The 20,175-nt window shown below is 31.8% G+C and overlaps 1 protein-coding gene across 13 annotated transcripts in view; it reads right to left on the bottom strand.

Annotated features, from left to right (window-relative positions):
• The window catches only part of Arb2a (ARB2 cotranscriptional regulator A), a 474,828-nt gene that overhangs the window by 227,576 nt on the left and 227,077 nt on the right, over positions 1 to 20,175 (bottom strand). For all 13 annotated transcript variants that reach the window (XM_027927921.2, XM_027927922.2, XM_071612418.1 and 10 more), the window contains one exon: positions 12,757 to 12,975. In XM_027927921.2, the coding sequence (XP_027783722.1) occupies positions 12,757 to 12,975 (219 nt within the window). The remainder of the gene's footprint in view (positions 1 to 12,756; positions 12,976 to 20,175) is intronic.

Here is a 20,175-nt window from a genome sequence, read left to right as displayed (position 1 = left end):
GCTTTCAATTCTTAGAACTTTTTTGATGAGAACTATTGTAATAATAATGGACAAAAATTTTTATTCTACATGATAAAATATGGCAACATTTGGGTCATCTGCATAACTCACTGATGCTACAAAATCATTCATGGGCAAAAGATCCATTCAAAGACAAGACAGACCAATAGGTTTTCATGAGAGTCTAAAATGTGTTTTGAGTTTCATGCAGCAGTGAATCTTTAAGAAGCACAAATTATTGAGTATTAGATAGCACCAGATAAGTATATATTCCATTATCTGAAAAACATTAAAACATAAGAGTAAATGTATATAGGGAAAGGTCTGTATCTTTTACTTTATAGGTTCATGTAAGGATGAAATATTCATGTAACAATTAATTATTTACAAATCTACTGTGTTTATTGGGCCTTGGAAGCATGAACATGAAAATATAAAGATTAATTTCTGATGACCTAAAATAGAATTATGATCCTTTTAAAATTAAAAGATTTGGTTTACTTTGTATTCATGCTTCTACTATTTTGTATTTCATTCCCTTTTTTTTAAATTTTTTTTTTAGTTGTAGATCGACACAATATCTTTATTTTTGTATGGTGCTGGGAATCGAACCCTGGGCCTCACACATGCAAGGCAAGTGCTCTACCACTGAGCTACAATCCCAGCCCATATTTCATTCCCTTATAAATGAAAATCTTAAGATGAAGACACTAACATATACTTTTTTAATGGTTATAATTTAATATTAATTTATTAAGTTGTTAGAAAAGATAAGTAATAATAATAACGACCTGTTATTAGAGACTCACACTTGTCAGATGGAAACTCTCCTCATCTGTCCTTGTAAGTAGGCATTTGAGCTAAAATAATGTTCCTAATTTCTTTTCTCATCTCTCATTCATTTTTTTCCATAGAAGGAGAGACTTATCTGACTAGTACATTTGGAGATGAAACTGAACATGCTTAGTCTTGCCCTTCTGAGCGTCTTTCAACTAAGCTTACAGGATGGGTAGATTACAGCTAGCTTTCTACCATGTGAACGGCAAAAGAGATGTTTAGAGAATAAGAGGAAAATTCATTTCAGAGTAAAAATATTAGGAAGTCCATTAACCATATACCTAAGTTAAATTTTCCAGGTAAACCACACCAATTAGTAAAACTGATGTTTTGATTTTCTTTTGCTTGATTCCTACTTAATATTGCTAATTGAGTTCCAAACTGAGGTGTGTAAGACTGAGGGACTATTTTTTGGTATGATGCTATAATATGATATGAAAATATATTTGGCCTTTGTCCCTGATTCCTAGAAAAGAGTTTTTTTTAATACCTTCATTTTATTTATTTTTATGTGGTGTTGAGGATCTAACCCAGGGCCTTGCACGCACCAGGCAAATGCTCTACCGCTGAGCCACAACCCCAGCCCAGAAAAGAGTTTTTAAAACACTTGGAATTTTGTGTGACAGGAGTGTGTTTTGTCAGATATTTGTTTACATGTTTTAATTTTTTTTTTTTCGTACCTGGGATTGAACCCCAAGCTAATTAACCACTGAGCCACATCCCAGCCCTTTCCTTTCTTTTTTTTCTTTTTTGGAGACTGGGTCTTGCTAAGTTGCTTAGGGCCTTGCTAAGGCTGCCTTTGAACTTGTAACCCTCCTGACTCAGCCTCCTGAATTGCTGGGATTATAGGTATGGGCCACCATGCCTGGCTTATTTTAGTGTTTTTTTAAAATAAAAACATTATAGTTATACATAATATTAGGTCTAATTTTGACATGATAATACATGCATGGAATATAATTTGGCCCACTCCAGTCACCAGTACTTTGCCTTTTCTTTTACCCTGTTCCCCTTCCTCTATTCTATTCATCTTGTTTCTATTTACTTATACTTTTAAAAAAAATTATAGATAAACCTAAAGATAACATTTACTGTGGTATATTCATATATGTGCACAGCATGATTTGATCAATTTCATTCCACCATTTCTTCCCATTCCTCCTACCACCCCCTCAATCTCGTTCCAACACTCCTCTGATATCCTTTCCATTTTCATGAGATTCCCTTCCCTGGCTTTTCCTTCTTATTTTGGTCTAGCTTCTGCGTATGAGAGAAAACATTCAACCTTTGATTTTTTTGAGTCTGGCTTATTTCATTTACCATGATGTTCTCCATTATTTCCATCTAAAGAGATGTTTAGAGGATAAGAGGAAGGGCTGGTTTCATAATGGCTTGTGAATCGTGCTGCTGTAAATATGTTGTGCCTATATCACTTGAGGATGCTGATTTTGGATCATTTGGATAAATCCCAAGGGGTATAATAGCTGCACCTGAATCTTTGTGCTGCTTTCCAAAGTGGTTGTACTAATTTGCAGTCACATATTAGTGTACTTTCCCCCTGCAATATCCTTGACAGCATTTATTATTGCTTGTACTCTTGATGATTTTTGAGAAGTATCTGTTTGGTTCTTTTGCCCATTTATTGATTGGGTTGTTTATTTTTGGGGGGGTGGGTATTAAGTTTTTTAAATTCTTTGCATATTCTGGGTATTAATCCTCTGTCAGAGGAGTAGCTGGCAAAGATTGTCTCCCATTCTGTAAGCTCTCTCTTCATGCTCTTAATTGTTCTGTTTTCTTTGCTGTGCTGAAGCTTTTTAATTTGATGCTGTCCCACTTATTGATTCTTGGTTTTATTTCTTGTACCATAGGGCTCTTGTTAAGGAAGTTGGCACTTGCACTAATATGTTGAAGTATTGAGCTTAGGTTTTCTTCTACCAGTTGCAAAGTTTTGGATCTAATTCCTAAGTCTTTGATAATTTTCAGTGGACTTTTGTGCAAGATGAAGAATAGGGGTCTAGTTTCATTCTTACACATGTGGATATCCAGTTTTATCAGCACCATTTTTTGCAAAGACTATCTTTTCTTCAACATAGGTTTTTGTCACCTTTATTAAGTATCAGATGACTGTACCTATGTGAGTTTGTCTCTATGTCTTCTATTCCATTGATCTTCGTGTCTGTTTTGATGCCAATGTCAAGCTGTTTTTGTTACTATAACTCTATAGTATAATTTGAGATCTGGTATTGTGATGCCTCTAGCATCACTCTTCTCGTTCAATGGTTTCCTTGGCTATTCTGGGTTCTTTATTCTTCCAAATGAATTTCAGGACTGTTTTTTTTTCAAGTTCGGTGAAGAATGTTCTTTGTATTTTAATGGGGACTACACTGAATCTATACAACCTTTTTTGGTAGTACGGTTATTTTTACGATATTAATTCTTCCTGTCTAAGAACATGGGAGGTTGTTCCATCACCTAAGGTCTTTTTCAATTTTTTTTCTTCAGGGTTCTATAGTTTTCAGTGTAGAGGTCTTTCACCATCTTGGTTAGATTTATTCTCAAGTATTTTTTGATTTACTTATTTTTTTAGGTTATTGTGAATGGGATAATTGTCCTGGTTTCTTTCCTAGCATATTCATTATTGGAATGTAGAAAAGTGGTTAATTTATGTATGCTGATCTTGTATCCTGCCACTTTGCTGAATTTGCTTTTCAGTTCTAGAAGTCTTCTGGTAGAGTTTTTGGGGTCTTCTAGATATAGGATATTGTCATCAACAAATAGAGAAAATTTGACTCCTTCTTTTCCTCTTTGTATCACTCTAATTTCCTTTTCTTTCCTGATTGCTCTGACAAGAGTTTCAAGAATTATGTTGACTAGGAGGGGTGAGAGTCAACATACTTGCCCAGTTTCTGATTTAGGAGAAATGTTTTCAGTTTTTCTCTATTCAGTATAATAGCATCTTTGGGTTTTTCATATATAGCCTTTACAATGTTAAAGTAAGTTCTATACCTAGTTTCTCCAGTGTTTTTAACATGAATTGGTGCTAAATTTGTCAAATGCTTTTCTGCATCTCTTGAGATGATTATATGGTTCTGGTCCTTAAATCCATTTACCTTCATTGATTTGCATACATTGAACCAACCTTGCATGTCTGGAATAAAACCCACTTGATTATGGTGTACTATCTTCTCATTGTGTTTTTTAATGTGGTTTGCCAATGTTTTATTAAGGATCTTTACATCTATGTTCATCAGTGGTACTGGTCTAAATTTTTCTTTCCTTGTTGTGTCATTGCCTTGTTTTGGTATCAGGGTGATGATAATGGCTTCATAGAATGAATTTGGCAGTATTCCCTCCCTTTCTATTTCATAGAAAGATTTGAGGAGGATTGGCATTAGTTCTTCTTTTAAGGTCTGGTAGAACTCAGCTGAGAATTCATCTGGTTCTGGGCTTTTCTTTGTTGGATAGCTTTTAATTGCTACATCAGTCTCACTGCTTAATATTGATCTGTTTAAGGTTTCAATTTATATGCCAATAAACTGAAAAATCTAAAAAGATACTTGATTATGGTGTACTACCTTCTGAATGTGTTTTGAATGTTTGTCTTGTTAGATATAACAATCCCCTTTTATCACTGACTGTAGGATAAAAGAGTACTTAGCATGAAGCTGCTATATAGTCACAGGATGTGGCTGGGCACCAGAAAGAACAAGTGATTATAGGGGAGAAATTTCAGTCTTGTCCACTGACCTCCATGAAGTGGAGATCTTCTAAGCTAGTAAACACAGTGATGTACTGCTGGTTGAGCAGCTCACCCAGAGAGGGCACAGAAGCTCTGAATATTACTAACCACACTCCTTATCCCACACAGCTCTTCTATTTGGTCACTTCTGAGTTGCATCCATAATAAAGTGGTTAACTTAAGTATTTTCCTGAGGTCTATGAGTCATTCTAGCAAGTTACTGAACCTTAGGAGAGGGCTGTGGGAACTGCCAATTTATATCTAGTCAGAAGTAAAGGTAGCCACTTAGGATTTGTATGTAACATGTATTTTCAGTGACGCCAGTCTTGGAGGACTGAGCCCTTTAACTTGTGGGGCCTAGCGTTAACTCCAAATAAGCAATGTCAGAGTTTGCATAAATTATTGGATGCTTAGGTGGTGTCAGAAATTAGAGAACTGGCTGAGAGTAAATAAAATACCCCAGAAAGGTACAGAAGGTACACGACCAGCAAACTTTAAGAATTGGATGCTTTCTCAATTGATTCTCAACTTGAGAGAAGATATTATTTATTTTCCTAAAGCCTCAAGATTATATGCCTGATACTGTGTGTGTTTTATCATATATTATCATCATTCCATTTTTTTTTTTTGGCAAAAAGCTTAGGAGTACGGAAGTTAATTTAAGGCAGACCATATTAAATGGAAGAGGTAGAATTCAAACTCAAATCTAACAGACTATACTTTTAATAGCATATCTACACTATATCTCTTCCATGGTATGATTCAGAATGTTATTCATACTTTAAAAACAGGAAATAAAAATAGGTACTAACACAATCTGCCTTCAATGTCTACAACAGGTTTTAAATTGATTTAGAAAAATATAAATGCCTTAGAATGTAGAAACATTTACAATAATAAATTTTAAATTAATTATTAAGCTACTAAGTCTTTCTCCAGTTATATATTAAAATAAATTTGGGGTTAAATAGAGAGAAAGAAACATAAGAGGTAGTTTGACTGGGGTACTCAGTTTCTACGAAAAGTAAAATCCAGTACAAACAGCAGCAGCCCCTGGTGGTCCAAGGGAGAAAAATAGTGTATTTGTAGTTATGGGGGTGGAAATATGTTTTTTAAAGAATATATGTACATATTTAGCCATTTGACTCAGTTCTCAACCCAACACATTAAAAAACAGATGCTTTAAAAAATGATCTGTTGGCAAGATGCTTGTTAAAATTTTATCAGTTGAAATATTAAAATTCATTATGAATTAATTAACACATTATATAAAAATAAAATGTTTTTGTTTCATCATTTTACAAAGTACTATAACCAGTGGAGGTTAACACTGAGAATTTTTTGTATCTTGATATGTTGCTCAAAAAGAAACTAAATTTATAGGATTACCACTAAATTGATGACATTTTCTGTCTTCACTCTTAAATTCAGTTGGCAGATGTTTTTGAGAACAAAAAATTCCATCTTATTACAAAACATATTAAGCAGGTTTTCCTGCCAGGCATGTCTGACATGATGTTTATTGCCTAGACCAAATCAATCCCCTTAATAAGCATTAATATATGCCAGAAAGTACATTATTTCATAGTTAAGGAAAGTTGCCACATGAAAGAGTAAGTTCTTTGATCTCTCATGCTCTGCTTCTAATGCATCAGAAATGTGCTACATAATCCACTAGTCATTTCTATTTATAATCGTTTAGTAAGTAAAATAAAATTAAACTTTACTAATCTTAAAGTTTAAGACTTGTATTTTACATCTGCCTGTGTATACTAGATAATTTGTATAAATCAGAAAGGAGGCCAGCTATACTATATAAAAAAAGAAAAATGCTTTTCAAATACAATTCAAATAGTTCAATACATAGTTTATTGGTGATCAAAATGTTTTACATTTTGAGATATTTAAGATTTTGGCAGTAAAGATGCTCAATTGGTAAAGTCTGAACAAATATTCCAAAATCTGAAAAACTCCAAAATTTTCAACATTTCTGGTTCCGAGCATTTCAGATAAGGAATACTCCACCTGTACTAGGAAATTAAAAACTGTTTACAGAGATTAAAAAAATCATTGTTCATAATACAAATAAATTGAATTTGGTTGCTAAAAAACAACATTAAAATGACTCCAGGGGCATCAGCATGTAAGAGAAGAAGTCCAGAAAAGACAGGATGACATTTATCAGCCCTCACTAATACAGTGACTATACCCAAATCAGAATATCAGAAACATTTCTTTAAAAAAGAAAGCTTTGGTTTATCAGAGCTAGCTGCATCTGAACAATTGCAAAAATTAAAATCAATGCTTAAAAATGAATTAGAAAACTAGGCAACATCAATATCTTGAGTATTAAGGAATAAGATGTTTGATGGATATCAACAAGCAATCAATTCACAAATATTTGAGAATCTTCAATGTGCAATGCCAGGATTAGCCAAGATTCCTGTTCGGTAAATGTCCCCTCCATATTTGGACTTTTTTTTTCCTATATCCATGTAACTCCTCCCATGCCCATGCCCAGCATCTGTTTTTGCTTCTATTTTCACATGCTAGATCTAACCTTCTTCTTTACTTCCCACTAGCACCATTCACCACCAAGTATAACCCTAAGAAAGAGATATTAAAATAGCTCCAACCCAAAGTCACGTAGATCAGCATCAAGTCACTTTTGTCCATAGTCTACCTAATATTTTATAAATTTCTATTAACTGTATTTTTCCTTGAGTTTGCATCATCTTATGATATTTATATAATCCCTTCTTTCCTGTGTTGCTAGTCTAGTTGTCTAGTCTTCTTCCTTCCAAGAAATTAAATTCTAGTAAATGCATTTAGTATCATTTCCTCGCTTCCTGACAATATGCCCTAAATTATTGCAAAAGTGGTTCATGTGTGCTGTCATTAAGGATTGACATCAATTCTAAAATATATAAAGCAAATATACTCAAAGATCTAGAGGGTTACAGGGACATCTAGTAGAAAGGATAAATTGGGAGGTCTATCTTCAAATGGCTTCTTTTATTTATTTTTTCAGTGTTTTTTTTCCTTTTTCTGAGACTATTGTGAATGAAATTGTTTTCTTAATTTCTTTTCTCAGTGTTTTCCTTATTGGTATATAGAAAAGCTATTGATTTCTATGTTGATTTTGTATTTTGTCACCTTCCTGAATTTGTTTATCAGATGTAGAAGTCTTGTAGTGGATCCTTGAAATCCTTCTAAGTTCAGGATGTTATCATCTATAAAAATTAATAATTTGGTTTCTTCCTATTTGCATTCCTTTTATTTTTTTCTCTTGTCTAATTGCTCTGTTAAAACCTCAAGTATTGTATTGAAGAAATGGTGAAAGCAAGACATCCTTGTCTTGCTCCTGATTTCAGAAGAAATGCTCTAAGTTTTTCCCATTCAGTATAGTGTTGTCTTTAGAGGGTTTGTCATTTATGATGCTGAGGCAAGTTCTTTTTATCTCTAGTTTCTTCAGAGTTTTTATCATGAATGGGTGTTGAATTTTAACAAAAGCCTTTTCTGCATATATAGGGATGATCACTTGATTTGTGTCCTTTACAAATTTATGTGATATATTACATTTATTGCAATACAGAAGAATAAAATGATGTCATTTGCAGGAAAATGGAGGGAACTGGAGAACATCATATTAAATTAAACAAGACAGACACAGAATGACAAGTGTTATATGTTGAAGCTAGAGGGGGGGAAAAGGTAAAAAGCTATTTAATGACAATAAAAGGAGAGATCTTTAAAGTAGAAGATGGTAGGTAGGATCATAAGATATGAGATCATGGGAGGAGAGAGAAGAACAAGAGGAAGTACTAGGCAGCAAAACTGATAAAATTAGGTTATACGTATGTATGATATGCCACATTATAACCCACTATTTGGCATAATATGTACCAATAAAAAACTTTAAATAAAAAAATTTCAAAAAGCTCAAAATGAAGTTAGCTACTAGGTAATGGAATTATGGATATCTCCAACTGTGTATGTCTTGGCATGTTAGATATTTGTAAACTTCAAAAAGCATCTTTATAGGCTTTAAAAATAAAACTTACACAAGAAAAGGTAAATTGGTAATATTAAAAAATTACAAAACAAAAATATAAGATAACTCAAGATGGCTCATGATAAACCCTTCATAAAATAACTAATTACAATTCCATGAGTCTAAGAAAGGATTAGTTCATTGGCTATAGTGAGAGGAAAAAGTGGTATTTCAGCAGGGCACTACAAAATGAAGAAATTGGATTGGGGAAAGAACAGGGAAAAAAGTTACAGATATCATAAAGCACAAAGCACGAGCAGAGGACAGCGAATGCATAAAAGAGAAAAAGCATTGGGTAAGAATGAAACATTCCATTTTGATCCATGATTTAAGTGGCGATGGTAAAGCTAAAAAGGAAAACAAGATTTCTACTTTTATATATACAGATGAAAATGCATAGACTAGTCAAGGTATCAAATACCAGCATATTGATTACATTAATTCATGAAACTGACTATGGTAATTTTTGGCACATAATATTGGTCTAATGATTGGGTTGGAGAACAATAATGTAGCGATTTTTGTTTGCTTGCTTCTGTTTGTTTGAATATTTTCTCATAGAAAATCAGGGAGCATTCTTAAATAATAGAGAATGTATAACAAAAAAAGGAGTAGTGGTTTGATTTTTTTTATTGACTTCAATTTTTATTGTCTATTTTAATTTTTTTTTAATTTTTATTGTTGGTTGTTCAAAACATTACATAGTTCTTGATATATCATATTTCACACTTTCATTCAAGTGGGTTATGAACTCCCATTTTTACCCCATATACAGATTGCAGAATCACATCAGTTACACATCCATTGATTTACATATTGCCATACTAGTGTATTGGTTTGATTTTTAAAACCTGTCTCTCCCTCCTTATTTAAATTTACTGTGAAAGCTCCATTCTTTAAGTGTTCGTGAAGATTCTATTCTAGGTTCAGAGGATAAAGTATGGAGCAAAACAGACTAGTACCCGCCCACATGGAACTATGTGACCTTGGGAAAATTACTAACAGTTTTTGACGTATAGTCTCCTCACCTATAAATCTGACTCAATATTAGGGAGAGAATATATGTTATATCTATTAAATGATAGCTGGTCAAAAGTCTATTCAAAGCCAGTCTCAACAAAAATGAGGCACTAAGCAACTCAGTGAGACCTTGTCTCTAAATAAAATACAAAATAGGGCTGGGGGTGTGGCTCAGTGGTTGAGTGCCCCTGAATTCAACCCCTGGTATCTCCGCAAAAAAGTATATATAATAATCAGATGTTACTATATCATATCATACTTTTCTCATATATGGTTTAATTTTCATATTTCAGATATATACTTTGTTTTCAACTGATAGAACAATGTAGTAAAGAGGAAAGGGTACAAATATCTTCAGTACTTAGAATCCTAGTTTTAATACTTAGTTCTACCGTTTACTAGCTATGTAATCCTGGACAGACATCCCTGTATCAATTTCCTTAATTATAAAATAAGGATAAAGTAGATCTGATCTACTTACCTATTAAGCTATTGTAAAGAACAGATGACAGTTTCAAAATGTAAATGATTAAGAAGTATATAAATAAAACTTAATTTCTCTCTATCATATACTATACTCTCAGTCTTAAAAAATGTGAATATTAGATACATAAAAATATGTAGAGGGAAGAAGTCTATTTTTGGAATGGATCAAAATCTCCTTAGAATTAATGCACTTCATACAAGATGAACCATTCTTCTCTTTTCCTCTATAGAACCAAGCCTTACTATCTAGAAGTATGTTTGAAGAGTTTCATCATTCCTATGTTATTCTGAACAATCCCAGGAGATTTTAACAGCCAGGATGTTTACATTAAGAAATACATTTCATTAGCTAAGACTATCATATACAAAGTTGTGTTATCTACATGAGTTTATTTTTATCTTTTAGTGCTTCCAGTGTGAATCTGAACTGATGAGCAAAATACGCTCATAAGAAAGAAAGAAGCATAAAGATATAAATAAAAGAAATAAAAATGATGGAAGTGTAGAAGAGAAAAAACAGAATTAAAGAAAAAAGGCAAAAGGAAAGAGACGGTTGTTTGTTTGTTTCTTTGTTTTGGGTACTGGGAATTGAACCTAGTGGTGCTTAACCACTGAGCCATATCCACAGCCCTTTTTATTTTTTTATTTTTGAGACAGGGTCTTAGTAAGTTGCTGAGGCCTCACTAAGTTGCTAAGTCTGGCTTTGAACTTGCAATCTTCTTGCCTCAGCCTCCAGAGTCTCTGGGATAACAGGGTTGTACCACAGTGCCTGGTTAAGACAGCAGGTCTTACTGAAGCAACATAAAAAGACTTTTCCTTTGGTGTTATGAAAAAAACAGATGCAGGGATAAATGAACCAGATGTGAAAAAACAGGATCAAGAAAATTCACATACAAGAGAACAAAAGAAAATAACCAAAGTCACGGTGACATGATAAAAAGAAAATAGAATGGAAAAAATCTACAGGCAGATATCTGAGATACATTCCTAATCAATCTGTACATATAATAGGCAAGAAATTATTTAAGAAAAAGTAAAAGCCTTAACATACTAAATCGTTTTTTCTTTGCATTTTTACATAGATAAGCCAATACTCTATTTGGTTTGTATGCTTCAAAAACCTTATGAAATTCATCTCTAGAATGTGGGTATCAGAGGCAATTTTTCAAAAAATTTAACTAACTTTACCATAAGATGGACTGAATGACAGAGTAGAAACCTTAGGATAACTGATGGAGGAAAAGGTAACATAATGACCCTGATGCAGTCATAAGCAAGGAAAAGGGTCAATACAAGTTACTTTAGAACAAACAGGCTACTTAATGATTCCTAGTACTTATTTTTGTTTTTCAAATCATTAAATAGTGATGTGATTTTTAAAAGTTTAAATACTGTAGTCTGCTTAACCCTTGTTTATCACATAAAGCATTTTAGGTATTCTTGGTAAGGACACATTTTGGGGAATCATGAAAATTTATATACTACTTTCCCAAATCATTCAGTAGACTGATGACCTATAATCAGATGCCTGAATGCTTGAAACACAATTCCAAAAAGAACAGTGATTGTGCAATTAATTATAGGTAGGATAAAGAAAATGAAAATTTAGAAGGCAATGTATTTCCTCTTAAAAATATTATGAAATATTTTACTTATGATCTTTTAAAATAAATGAAAAAGTAACTTAAATTGAGTATTCTGAAATATTGCTACTGTCCTATAATATAATTTGCAAAATGAAAATTTGGCTATCTTTAAATATTTTGAATTCCTTACTTTTGAAGAAAACACCAATTCACTATTTTACTTCACTTAGTATCATTTTGATATGCTTTAGTGTTAAACTTCTAGCATCCATAATAAGGGCCTTGAAAGTTACACAAATTTGTCTTATCCATATAAAGCACAGTATGTACATCACGAAGAATATGCCAAAGTGCAAATACAATTGTTTGTGTCCCCTATATTAGATATCCTTGGGCAGCACTGCTATCACAGTCTCATGCTGCTACCATTACAAAGTGCAAGGGCTCACTGGGAAGACAAGAGCAAAGGACAAGAGTTCCCTAAACTATTCTAGCTTAAATATTTATTAATATATTAATTACTCTTTTCTCCCTATCTGCCTTCAGAAGTTAGGCTGAGACACTATGGATAGATAGTTGTTCATAGGAAAACAAAGCATTATCTAGTAACACTTACCACCAATGATGAAGATTGTTTTGTGCAATGCATTATTAATTCAGCCAATGTTTTAGAATGATTAGCCTACATGGAAAACATAATGGCATAATACCTTAAAGAAATAGCATGTTTCGGAGCTGAATTGGAAAGTTTTCTTGCTTCTATATATACCACAAAATATTATTTTAGAAAATGTTGTAAAAGAACGTTATCACACAAAAGAAATAGCAGAAGAAGCTTATCACACAAAATAAACATCATTTGCAACTTCTGTAAAATGTCACACTAAGAATATGTTCTGTAATATTAAATAAAAAATAGAAAATATTTCATGTAAGTAGATAACCATGGAGAAGACAAATAACAAAATAACTCATATGAAATAAGATAAAATAAAATAAAGGAAATAATGAAGGAAAGTAATTCTCTTACTTACTCTTATATACAATTGCATCATTTCTTTTTCTCTTTGGGGGTTACGATACTTCTCATAGAAATCACGTCGCTTCTTTGTTTCTTTAGAGACTTTATCTTTTCTTTCCCGTTTTTCTGCTGGTTCATCTGAACTATCAGAAGATGATTGTACATGCATCTTCGGCTTTTCTACTTCAATATAGTTTTCATTGGGATTCAGTACTATTACTCCATATCCTTCCTATTTTGAAATGAAAAGTAGCATAATTTAATCTTAGAATCTATTTCAATTCATAAAAGCTGCTAAAATCTTAGACTAAGTAATTTAATATAGTTGTACATCAACTAAAATATTCCTTTAGGAAAGATTATGGTTTAATTTTTCCAAATTTGAAATTATCATTTGAAATTGTCTTCATTATGTGTGTAAATAAACATATTATCTCTAAGAACAAAAAGACATAATTGTAACATAAAAATCATATATCTTAAATTAAAAGGTAATTTGGATCTCCCAGAACCTCAAAAATGATTGAAATTAATTATTAAACCACAAATATACTTTCAAACCATATTAATATTTACAATACATGTTTTGAGACAATAACCTTTTGGAAATTAAAGTTTACAATTCATGTTACATTTTCTAGGAGTTTTTTCCTTTAAAATTGCCCTTTAATGAGCATTTTAAATTTGTCCAGACAGTAAAATAAAATTAAACAGTTAATTAAAAAGGAATAAATCTGATCTAACATTCTACTATTTACACATCTAAATTATCAGAAACATAAAATATCTACTTGAGCACCTCAGATTTTATGTATTACTTTTCTCTCAGGAGGACCCACACATCACAAAACAAAATAAACCAATGTCTTACTATAATATATGGAAGCACCTCTTTAACCTTTAAATTTATTTGTTTGTTTGTTTTTCAAGCAAATTTTATTAAGAACCAGTACCAGGAAACTACAAGTTAAGTTTCAGAGTTTAAAAATACATTCTATTGAGCTACTCAGGATTTTTTTCAAGCTTGTAAAACATATGTTTGCCTGTCTAATTTATTTCTAGCAAGGAAACATTTTTGCAGTTATAATTAAGAAAACTTTTGATATTTATCTTATATCTGATGGAATAACCTAACCATGAGAAAACAGAGAAGGATAAACAATAACAACTGACAAGCATGTGCAATGCAAATTTTTGAAGCTAGAATATATATGTCCTTTCCATCCAATTCTGTATTGTGGGTGTTCCAATTATGTCCTTGTAAAATCCCCTAAATTTATACTTAAAAGATGTTATATGTTCTGATAAAAAAAAACATGTTATAGAAAATTAAGCTTATAAAACCTTCCTGCTTACTAAAACAGCATATTTTTCCAAAACTACAATTATATAATCTTACATTAAGATTTAACTTTTTGCAGCACCAATCATAAGAAAATGATCCTTACAAAACTTATGAATAAGCCAATATTAGCATAGACTCAATTTTCTTATCTTAAAATATGCTATACTTCTGCACTTCATTGGCCTTTTATATAGTTGATTTAACAAACTACTTACAAACTTCATTGGAAGTGTTTCAATTTTCACCCCAATCATATGATATTAGTGCCACAAAAACCATGACTAGTTTGGAAGTTTCAAATCACTAAGGTGACAAGACTATAAATTAAGATATAGCCATCTTATATATTAAAAACTACATAATGATACATACCAAAATGATTTACAAATACATTCTTCTGCAGATGTTAAAAAAAACTTTTGAGATAATGCCTCTTTCAGGAAGGGTTTATAAATGCTTTACAAATTTATTAAATGAAACAATTTTCATGAAACCACAACAGTTTTTTTTTTTATTTTTATTTTCTTAGCGGCAAGTCAAAAGTTTTACCAACAAAAGATATTTTATCTGTTCCTGCTTTATTCTAATCTGTATAGCTAATTCAAAAGTCTTGTAATTCATTGTGATCACTGTCAGGTAGACAGATTGTTATTTGGTGATTTTCAACAGTTGGACACACTTGACTAGTTATTAAAATCACATTTGAAGGAAGTTCCTACCCCTCTCTTCCTTGTGCTTCTTACCACTTTTCACGCCCTTCTCAAATTTCAGCTATAACTTCTCCTCCCACCAAAAGTAAGTTAAAGAACACTGTTGCACTCTGCTAAACAGGGTGAAATAGAGGCATTCAGTACACTGTCTCTGGTGTAGGGAACATAGTCAAAAAAGGTCACCACAGGCCAAAAAGAAAATTGCCTCCTTACTAGATTCTGTACCGTGAGTAAGTGGTCTCCTGTCATGTTTCTTCCCTGCCTTCTCTGAGTGGATTGAACTTTAAACACACACACACACACACACACACACACACACACACACACACAGAGTCTCTCATATTCAGACATGTCAGAGTTAGCAAGCTCCAAATAGAATCTTATATAGAGATGAAAATAATGCTATACTATAGTCTAATGATAATATGAAAAATTACAAACTCAAAGAAAGTGGGACTTTAATTAATAAGCATCATCTTTGCAGTATGAATGACTTTCAGACAAAAGACAAACTCTTTGAACAAAGTTTTAATTACTAGAATTATAAGACAATTATCCCAATTTATAATTTAAATATTAGAAATAATACTTTCATAATATATGATTATTTAAGAAGGATTTTTTTACTTCAAATGTAGAGACCATAGACTGAAAAACTATTGTACCTATTTGATTTTAAATAGTCTCTGAAATTTGATGTGTCCTATTTAAGTAAATATAAAAAATAAACACACATAAATCATCAAAGAAGTAGTATTTGTCTAAATTATTGATTATGTAACTGAAAATTACATGACTCATTTGTTCAATTTTATAAAGACATAATGTCAATTTTTCACTGAGGCATCAGCAGAAGAAAAATGATTCTATTTTTAAACCACCACTATATAAATCAATTAAAGAATTTTTTCATTTAAATTTCAACAGTGAAAGTTTCTCTTTATACACCTAAATTATTTAGAAAATATTTTATCCTTTAGATACTTCGAACTGCCAGTTTGATTAAAGTAACAACTGAAAAACAGGAATACTTTTTGCAGAAATAAGAGTTGGTTCTTAATATTTTTATTGAGAATTTAATTGCCATTCTGTAAAAAGCTACCATTTTCATCTAAGATTTTACTGATAAATTAATTGATGTGATATTCACAGAGACCATTCACAACCACTTTACAATGAATGGGAGAAAGCAAGTGCAGCAAAATAAACTATCCTACCTCAATTCTCTAATCACAGATACACAGTAAAACTTCCTTCTTTGCTCAAGTCATATACCGTGTCTAAAAAACCCTTTATATAAGCTACAATGGTTTTTGCAATGTCAACTAATATATGGAAACTACACAGGCAAAAGAAATTAGATAAAGCAGAAACAAAATATCAGTAGTTAAATGTAACTGTTTTAAATAGAACACAATATCTTTAAAAATCAGAATACATATCATTGTTAAAATTCTGTTTTCAATAATTCTATCAGTACACAATGAAACAAGTAAAAAGGCGGCTAATGTGACCTTTATCCATAGTTTTTAAAAATTATTATACAATCAGGCATCCAGTATATTAGAAAATACTTAGGCATTTCTACTCCATTAAAAAAGGCTTCATAACTTGGGCTTAGAATCTTAAACATTTTATACTGAAGTTTCCCTTTTATATTTAATTATTTTGTAAGCATGTTAAATTTCTCATGAAATTTATATTTTGTCTTGGTAAAGATAACAGAAGAGGTTTTTCTGAGTATCTGAAATGATAAAGCTGATTATCTAACATCTTACAGTTAAATAAATAAAACTCTGGCATCTTTTATAATGATCTACTCAAATTCTAATATCTAACATTTCAAGTGACAAAGCATACATCAAGTTGTTAATTTAGGTTTCATCATACAGTTTAGCAGAAGATCAGGAAGGGGATCAAGAGGAAAGACATTAGTAAAAGTAAGGTTTATTCATCTCATTCCATTTTCTATACTTTGTAGCTATAACTAGTTTCATTTTCAAACCTGTGTTTATAGGGTCTTAACTATGGTATCTTAATCAGAAACCCTCAAAAGTTCATTGCTAGATGTGGCATTTTATTCAGCACTTGTGATTTAAATAAAATACACAGGCCTCTGGGCCTTCTTTAATATACTATAAATGTACTTACTAATAAATTATACTTCATTTACAGTTCAATCAAATGTTGGGTCAGATTAGAGAAGTCTTGCAGACAGGTAAGGCCAAACACAAAGAACCAAAAGAAGAAATACTGCTAGACACATCAAATCGGTATAGAAATGTACTTAACAAGAATACTTTGTAAAAAGTATAAAATGTTAAAATACTTGACCAAAACCAGAATGTACTTTTGACCATAAATGATACCTTGGGAAAACTAAAGATTATCCAAATTAATTTCCCAATTACAAGAAGAATGGAAAATAAGGACAAATCTACATCTTTTTAAATCTCTTGTGATTGGCTAAATAAAAATCTAATGAAAGTACTGAACTCTGCATATTAACCTGCCAATACGGCAAGCTACATGTGATCAGAGAGGTCAGGGGACACAGTAGAATTCTTTGACCTACAAAACTATCCATTTTGGCCATCAAACAAAGGTCTCTAAGAGATCATTTTATACAGATTTATCAATCATATTTTTTCAAGTTCAGCATCCTTTCTGCTTAATTTGAAAGAAAATAGGTGCTTATCCTTCAGGGAAATGAAACTCAAAAGTGTTTTATTATAAACTACTTCTACTCATGGTTAAAATGGATAAACCACTGTCCATTCATCTTTTCTGAAAGATGTATGTATGTATAATACACCTTGTTCACAAGAAGGTATGTATATGTCACTGTTGCAACATCCTAGGTGCAACAGTGAGATGAGGTCATGACAACCAATCAGAAGTCACTAGTGAAGCGTTAAAGTAAACATAGCTGTTGGAGCTGTAGCTCTGCTTGGAAAATGCCCCCTCCATTATTTCAGCAATTTTCTCAAGACGTGACCTGGGACTGAAATGCCTGAAATGTCATCTGACTCTGTTTTGTGCTTCTCAACATGCATTTAAGTAACAGCACCCTACTAATATTTTACAAAATGTTCATCAGGACCATACTTCAACTGGCAGCTTCCTGAATTCTAATGCTGTGTTCTATAAAAATACCATAATATGAATCAACATATATTGTCCCAGTTAAGTTTCCAACTTCAAATAGCTCATCAAGTTAGTCACTAAAAGAAAACATGCCACAAAAAGTTTTCAGAGGACCACCTGTTGTCTATTATTTTTACATAGCACTTACTCATAAATCATAACACAGGGTAATTAATCAAGCTGTCAAAGAGAAGGTCAAAGGTTATATGGTAGAGTCAGAAGGTCATGCATGGGCTGATAGAGGTCAGGGTCACACTGCATTCCTCATTATCAAGTTGGGATGAGAGACGGCCCAAGCAAACAAAAGTGAAAGCAGATGGAGAAGTGAGTGGATAGAGAGAGAGAGAGAGAGAGAGAGAGAGAGAGAGAGAATTTCACAAACAAAAAGTGAAAGAAGACTGTCAGCTGCCTTCAAATAGAGAGTAGAAAAGAAATACACTGAAATGTGCTCAAAGGAGCTCAAGAACATAAAGAAACTAGAGTTTTATTAATTAAATAAATTGAATATAACTCTTCTTGGCCATTTTATTTATGCATATTATGCAAAATCAGAAACTACATGTTTGCCATCTCTATACCTTTTATAGCTAGTGTGCTCAATATTAATTAAGGTAAGGCAAAGAGATCCAAAGATGAAGTATGATTTACAAAAACAAAAAACAAAACCACTTATTAATAATAAGAGTTTTCCTCCTTTCATATTGTTTCAGGATTACAACACAGATTTCTTGAATATGATACAAAGATATCCACAAACATAAATGCATCATAAAAGTCCTTTTGAATAACAAAACAGTTATAAAATATTCTATTATTACGCTGGCCTGAATTAGATGCAGAATACTGTGCAAAATTAGCTGTCACCCTTTGCTCAAAATCTTTGTTAATCTCATTTTGAATGTTTGCAGCTTTATCAACACATGCATCAATGTCAGCTCCTTGGTTACTGAACCGCTGTAGTTGGAAGAAGATATAATTAAAATGTTTTGGCACAGAAAAGGTGAAATTGTATCTTCCCTTGTTCCCTTAGGAGTCTGTAAAACATGAAGGATATATTGACAAACATACACCCTTGTCTCCAGTTCTGACATCTCAGGTCATCCAAGTGCTATTTATTTTAAAACATTCACTTTGTACTTACCCATAATATCACCTGCTGTGTTTCTAACTTCTTCTAAGATTTGGAACACAATGATTCTTAAACTTTACAAATTTATCTCAGAATTATCAATGACTTATTTGTAGAAGCATTCTATAAATTCACAATAGAACTATAAAATAAATACAATTAGCATTCATTATCATGGATGGGAATATGATTGAACACTATAGCTTCATGAGACTTTTCATATTTTTTGCTTTTCATTTTTATAGGATGATTCAAAAAGACACCCATATATTTATCCATTAAAGTAAAAAGTAACAAGTTGTAACTAGTGCCCAGTCAATGGCAGATCAAAATCCCTAAATGGATCTACAGAACGGTACAAACACATCTTTATTACATGATCCTATGCACAATCAGATGTCTAGAGTTATCTTATGAACTTTACTGTTTTGTATGTTAGTTATGCCTTTATGTTTTAGAGTGCTGAATAAAATCCAATGTTCTCCTTCCTATTAAAATTTGTCATGAAATTATATAAATATCATAGCTATCAAACTCCTCCAGAAGGTGCAAGGTGTTTCAAACCTTTTCACTCTGATCCAATTATATATCATATAAACATGTGATATATAAGTTACTGGTAAAACCTGTTACCAATTATTGAACATAAATAACTCTATCTTAAAACATGTCACCTTTCTGTTTCTTGTTTCTTTCAATTAAAATATCATATTTCAAAATATTTTTGTTGTTTTTTCAATAATATATCAATGCTTTGATTGTGGTCATAGAGTCCATTTGTAAGAATGAGAACATAATAAAGAATTCCAACTATTCAATGAGTTAATAATTCATTAATCACTGATTTCAGATAATAAATATTTAATAAGCAGCTACTATCTTCCAAACTTTCTGTTAGGTATAATTAAGAGTATAGGGGGACATAATACTAAAGAGTTACTTCTCATTTAAAAAATTTCCATTTAGTAGAACATTCCAAATCAGAATCAAGAATAAATCCTTAAAATGTCTATATGAAGCTATTTTATTTTTTAAGAGAGGAATATGAGAAGAAAAAAAAAAGGAGAAAGGCATAATGATATAATTTCTAAAACTCCTCTT

This window comes from Marmota flaviventris, chromosome 5, assembly GCF_047511675.1.
Source record: "Marmota flaviventris isolate mMarFla1 chromosome 5, mMarFla1.hap1, whole genome shotgun sequence".
In the NCBI taxonomy this organism is placed as follows: Eukaryota; Metazoa; Chordata; class Mammalia; order Rodentia; family Sciuridae; genus Marmota; species Marmota flaviventris.
Note: the sequence above shows the minus strand (reverse complement) of the source record. Positions and strands in the feature narration are given on the sequence as shown.